Source organism: Echiichthys vipera (genome assembly GCF_963691815.1).
Source record: "Echiichthys vipera genome assembly, chromosome: 17".
NCBI classification, from domain to species: domain Eukaryota; kingdom Metazoa; phylum Chordata; class Actinopteri; order Perciformes; family Trachinidae; genus Echiichthys; species Echiichthys vipera.
In genome coordinates, this window is record NC_139842.1 from 8,886,236 (window position 1) to 8,893,097 (window position 6,862).

The window sequence follows — 6,862 nt, forward strand, 5'->3', positions numbered from 1 at the left end:
AAAATAGTGAGAGAGAAACAATGTTGTCTATTTCATGACCTCTTGAAGAGCACATTCCTTTTAAAGAAGTCCACCTTGTCCCTTTTCACAGTGAAAATCCCTGGCAGTCAAGACAGAAAAGACGTGTTGAAGTTTTGTTGAATCGCGTGACATCTGTTGGCTAAAAACTACATGACCTCCTACTGTACTTTTGATGCTGGCCTGACATTTCGGTCTCCGAGAGAATCCTCTGCTCTCTGGAGCAACACCGGCTGCTTTTTCCAGGCCTGCTGGTGCATTCAAGCACCACAGGATGCCAAAGTGTCCATTTGCAGTGACCTGTCCCAGATGAGTATCTGGTAAAATCAAGTGTCCACGAATGATGTTTTCAAATATCTATAACAAATCCAGACGCAATTCATTGAAATAATCCTGATATTTCAAATCAGATTACCGATGCTGTGACAACAGAGTAGCTTTAGCAAATGCATTCATCTTTTCTTCCCTGCAGTTCAGTTGAGCTGGCGACAAGCTTCAAATGTCCACTTTGAGGCACCACCGTAAATATCAAGGCTCGTCTCCATCCATGCGAAAACGTTGCCCACTTGTGCTTTGCTGCTGCACGTCGCTAGATTGTATATCTCTCCGACAGATAGTTTCCGATCCCAGATGTGAAAATTTGCAAGGTCTCCAACAAAAGCTTGTGTGGCATCAAATCCTCCCCCGAGCGCGTCCTGTGGAAAAGACAAATGGATTTAATCAAGGATGATATTATTTTTTTTTCCTCCTCTGGCTGCTTCATGAAAAGAACAAAATGACCTCTTGGATTAACTGGATTTTTTTCTTTTGACTGATTAAATTAAATGAGGCATCTTCTATCCACTGGGATTCCTGATGAGTTCCAGTTAAAGATCCAATCACCTTATAAAACCTATTAAGTGATTTAAGATTTGCGAGGATGGATTTGAAAATTGAAATCTGATTTATTTGTCACATCAAAATGAAAAATATTACTATTCTGCCTTGTTAGCTAATGTTTCGTGCCATGACACACGGCTTTTGTATTCAACAAAGTATTTTAAAGGTTACATATTATAAAAAGTAAGGATTCCTTGTCTTTCTTTAATTAAAAAGCAAGTCCGGGTTCTATATAAATACTGTGGAAGTATTAAAATGATTTATCCATAAAGACATTTACACAGACCGTATTCAGAAACTGTGCCTTTAACAATCCATCAAGACTAAGCTATACTATATACAGTGCCGTTACATTCATTCCCCGGACATGCGGAAAGCCCAGACACACTGACCAATCAGAGCAGACTGGACTTTTTTGAGAGGGTGGCTCTAAGAGACAGGCGCTAAAATTAAGTGTTTCAGACAGAGGGTGAATACAGGTATATTCAGACAGACAGTATGAGAAAAATAATACGTTTATAAACATTAAATCCTGTAAAGATGTTCTTGTAGAAAACTAAAATACAAGAATAAACTTGAAATTAGCATAATATTGGACCTTTAATAATCCCTGTGCATGCCATGATATCCTGTCACATTGAATAAAGTGGTAAAGACGCTCTCCAAATGGGTTACTGTGTGACTTGAGAAATAATGTGTTGCCTTCATGGCAGTGGAAAGCATTAGAAACAGATGTGTGTTGTCTTTACCTGCTCTTGACCGAGGATCAGCAGGCCCTGTGGTTTAATAGGATGGTAAGGAGCCAAATTCTCTCCACTGCCCCTCTTGACGCCATCTTGGAAAGCTTCCCAAACACCATCACGAGTGGTCCATGTTACACAGATGTGATGCCACTTCCCATCATTGATAAGGAAAGGCAGCTTAGCAACCTAGAAGAACATAGATATGACGTGAATATTTGCTGCAGTGGGCCAGTAGAGACATTTAGTTTAAAATCAATACATGGCATCATTCCCATTGTGTGTTAGACATGCCTTGTCATTTATTAGTATCTCCATTGGGTTGTTTCCCCACTCTATGAGGACCAACTCATTGGCTTGACCTGGAACCGCGTAGGAGAAAGGTGTGCCCACTCCCGGAGACGCGTTGGACTTGAGCCACATGCACACGGTGAGGGCGTACATCTCTGGCAAACTCTTTTTCACTTTTGCGTACATGTAATTGGTTCTCAGTGGGAACGTGAGCTGGAATTTATCCAGAGGCCTGCTTTCTCTCTGACCTGTGGAGAATAAATAGATAATGGTTAGTTTCAGACTCTTTGGAGAAGGAAGCATTTCATTTTTTTATCATTATTTGTTAATCATAGATATTCCCAACTCTCACATCCTGTGGCTTTACATACCGTGTGAATTGTGTTACACAACAAATCCACAATCCCCAGATTTGCTTTAATCTCGCATGATGCATGCTACCGACGTCAGCCTCCATCTCGTGTTTCTTACTGCTGCCACACCTCTATATTTTACTGCCACACAAATGTTTTTTTTTGTTGTTGTTGTTTTTTGTTCTGCGGTATAGAGGTGTCCCAAACCGAGAGCGCACCGGGGTTCAACTTCTCAAATGACTCACAGCAAATGGAGGGATGGCTCGCCCACTGCGCGTTTGACCTGGTTTAATCTGCATGAATTAGAGCAGGAAACTGCAGAATACACCGGGCTGCTCCAGCTTTGTGCAGATGAGCACAACATTAAATCGGAGGCTGAGGTCATAAAAGCTTATAATGCCAGAGTCCCCCCACCCCCTTGCCAGACTGCGATCTGGTATCTCCTATTGCTGAGCGTAATCATTCCTCGATCATCAATCATTTTACCCATCCATCCTACACTTACTCACCCAAACCCACCCAGATCTCCTTTACTTTTTTTGTGCGCAAGCCCATGCTCTCTTCCCAACTACCTTTCTCCAGGTCGGTGATCCTCTGGTGTAGAGATGTTAGTGTGGACTCCACTCTCCCACGCTGTTCCGTCTCATTCCGGAGTCCGGGCTTCCCCTCCTCGATGCTGTTCACTCGGGACAACACTTGCTTCTCCAGGTCGTCGATTTTACTTTGGAGCAGGTCCTTGAGGCTGTTCGCCTGCACCGAGTTGTTACTTCTGCTGAATTGCTGTTTGAGGGGGAAAGAAGCATTAAGCTTAATGTACAGAATTATTGAGCGGGAATGATACCCGCTCACGTTTTTTTCTAGGCTTATTGCAGCATATGGACAAGCAATTTCATTTATATATTGCAAAGTTAAAAAATGTGGCACATTTTAATGTAATATTAGCAAACAGAGACTCGAATCATCACATTATTATTCTTATTCTCATTTATCTCATTATTATTGTTAATCTTGATATGATATTGGTCAAAAAAAGTGCTTTTGTTCGTAATTTGGCGATTGCGCAGAGGCACCAAAGTGTTATTAATGTCCTCAGAATCAGCAGCAGCCTACCTCCAGGTTCTCTAATCTCTGCTTCAGCGACTGTAAAGTCTGTGATAGTTGCGCCAAAGTGTCAGCGGGGCCCCTCGATACATCCCCCATTGTGTTTTTGGTCCCAGCTTCTTTTCTCCTGCCCCCGGGCCGCGCGTCCCCGGTCTCGGCGCCGCTCTGACTCTCACACCGAGCTAACTTTGAGGTCAGTTCTCTGATAGTCTCTTTTTGGTTCATTATCGTCTCTTTCTGCTGTAAAACCGTCTCCCGCAGCTGCATAACAGTGGTCTTCAAGTCCTCTCCCGGCACACTGTTCTGCAAAGTGGCTGCGCAAATGTCCATATCCTTGGGTACGGACGTGCAAATGAACTGCGTCTGACCGCCAAAGTCTTGAGATGAACTCTCCAAAAGCAGGCACGAAAATAGAACAAGTCTCCAACACATTCCGTTCTTCGTGACCTGCATGTCTGTCTCTGTGTTGGGTTGTGAATTGTTTTTTGGTTGATGAGCCGCAACGACTTGACGCGCTCGTGTCCCCTTGTTTTTGTAATCCGTCTGTGAAAGTGCAGCCGTTTTTATACAGCGAGCCTGGTTCTGCGCAGAGCAGGTTCACTGCATCACTACCGGAGGGGAGGGAATCGCTCTGTCCCTGTTTAATCGGCTCCAGGAGCGGCGTCACATTGAGGAGATGAAACCCATTTTGCTTTCAGGCTCCCACACGTTAAATCTTTCATCACTTCGACTATTTGTCATTTTCTCGCTGTGTATTATTCATCTGGAACACGCGCATTTGTAGGCAGTGAAGAGGGGTTGCATGCGTGGCGGGGTGCCAGGAGAGCCAGCTGTGTTTGTTTGGTTTTGCGCGCACTGAAAACTCTCACACGCACGCACACACACACACACACACACACACACACACACACACACACACACACACACACACACACACACACACACACACACACACACACACACACACACACACACACACACACACACACACACACACACACACACACTTTAGGTGGAAGCAGATCAGAAGTTACTGCAATTTGCTGTCGACGGAGTCCCCGCAGATTCAGCACCGAGGAGAGCTCCGACCACATCACATTATCACAGTGAGCAGAGGAGCGTCTGTAGATGCTGCTTAGTTTTCAGTTGTTGCTGCCTTTTTCTCTCGTTCAGCTCAACTGAGACTTGTGCAGAATCACTTTGTGTGAACACGAAGACTGCATTTCGTAGTCTTTGTATTTCTTGGTTTTTTTTGTTGTTCAGTTCTTGTGAAACACACTCACACACAGACACACACACACACACACACACACACACACACACACACACACACACACACACACACACACACACACACACACACACACACACACACACACACACACACCTTATTCCCAAAGACCCTCTCTTGCAGTGGCGATCTGCTCTACACATCACTACTATAATCATCTTATCTCCGTTTCTCAAATGATAATCTGTCCCCAAGCATTTTACCCTATCTATTATTCAGGAAGGAAAATTTAAATTTAATTATTTTTCCATTGCCCACTCTGCTGTTATCTTTTCAGTCAATGTTGAAAAAAAAAAAAAGATGAAAACATTTTGAATAAGTAATGAAAAGGTATCGGCTCTCTGATTAATATAGATTTCTTGGGAGAGAGGCACACGGCATGAGAGACAAAAGTCTGCATGTGACAAAAATGATATAAGATAAAGAAGGTTAGATGGGTCAAAACATAATTATCATCCATACCAGGTCTGTAAAACTAAATGCTTCACAAGTGCAGGTGCCTCTTTACAGGTACTGAAGCGCAGTTTAAATTGTTGTCAGGAGGAAGGACATCATTTTGTATCAGTTCTATCAGTGAGTGAGAATGATTAAGACATCTAATAATGCATTTGGGAAATTTAAACAGAATATTCCAAGGACATCATTTACCTTAAAGTCTTTATTATGTTTATTCCTCATGTTACAGCTTTCTGATTGTAAGAAGTCATTGTATGATGATCTTAAAGTACATTGTTTATTTGTCTCCTAAATGTGTGGATTATGGTGTTTTATCATAATGATAATTAAGGACAATGTAAAGGGTTTATGGGCTCATGAGTTTTTGATATTATTAAAAACAAAAAAGAAGCTTAAAGGTGCAAGAGAGAGTCATTTTCTTTAGCCTTTAACTGTGGCATGAAATTCACAAGATTTAAAGTGATGACTGTTCGGATTTGTGTGGCAGGTTTCTCAGAGGTAGAGCAACAGTGGAAGTCTGCATGTGTCCTTTGTCAAGACACTGAATCCCAAATTGCTATCTGTGCTGTGCATGGGGGTGCGGATGTGGTTTGAATGATTACATAAGATTAGATGATGGGCAGGTAGCCTCTGCCTCCAGCGTATGAATGTCTTTGTGAATGTCACAAGTAGTGTAATGTTAGAAAGGTGCTAAGTCCATTAACATTTAATGCAGCTTACTTTAAGGTTTTTAGGAAATGGGTGAAAGGAGTAATACAGGAAAATAGAGTCAAAAGAAGTCATATACCTGAAAACTTTATTAGATGTTTTCAAGTATATGACTTCATAGATGTGAGGCTGAAAAGTCTGCAGCAATTGTGTTATTCTATGATATAATGTGGACCCCAGATCATCGAGGAATGTTTCCAGCACCCTGTTAAATTCATGTTAAAAAAGTATTATGTCAGTTCTAAGGCAAAAGGGGTCCAACGCAGTACTAGCAAGGTGTACCTTTTTTACAAAGTGGCCGTTGAGTGTACACTGGAGATCAAAACTAGAGAACATATTATAAATACTTGATTTAATCTGAAATACTGTAATTTTTTATTTTTTCAGAATTTGATAGAATATCCGCTGTGGCTATACCACTGCTGTACAAGCGTGTTATTTTAAGTAGACACCACACTTCAACAAAAACCTTTATTTTGTGTACGACGCCAAACAATGTTTCACATCAGACCCAAATAAATTGAACTTTAGCAATGTCATTGTTTGGGGGATGTTTTCTGCAGCAGGAGATGGGCCTCTTGTACAGCTACATGGCAGGGTGAATGCAAATGTTTATGTGAACCTCCTTTGGCAACTCGCAATACCTTCACTGCAATTATCTCCTAATCAGCTGCAATTTTCATGCAAGACAATGCCCCCTGTCACACTGCAAAACAGGCTAAGCACTTCCTTGAAGCTAAAAATATTGAAACAATGAAATGGCCGGCCCAGAGTCCAGATCTAAACCCCATAGAGAATCTCTGGAAAATCCTCTGCAACAAAGTAATGGCTAGTAAACCCACTACAGTTACTGAACTGTGGAAGATGAATGAACCAAGATCAAACCAGAGCAGTGTGAGAAACTAGTGATGTCCTGTGGGCGCAGATGTGCTGAAGTCATTCAAAGCAAGGGCCTCTACATTTCCTGTTCATTTTTTAATCCTATAGCCCGAAGAAAACATTGTTTAAATCTTCTCCTCTGACAC

At 42.0% G+C, this 6,862-nt stretch overlaps 1 protein-coding gene across 1 annotated transcript; it reads right to left on the minus strand.

The window, feature by feature from the left end:
* Nucleotides 1–491: 491 nt before the first annotated feature.
* nptx1l (neuronal pentraxin 1 like) lies at nt 492–3,835 on the minus strand (the record flags this gene model as incomplete). The annotated part of the gene is made up of 5 exons (XM_083931738.1): nt 492–713; nt 1,647–1,826; nt 1,932–2,176; nt 2,854–3,061; nt 3,392–3,835. 5 exons carry the CDS (start codon nt 3,833–3,835, stop codon nt 492–494), a joined length of 1,299 nt encoding a protein of 432 aa, XP_083787864.1.
* Nucleotides 3,836–6,862: the final 3,027 nt, after the last annotated feature.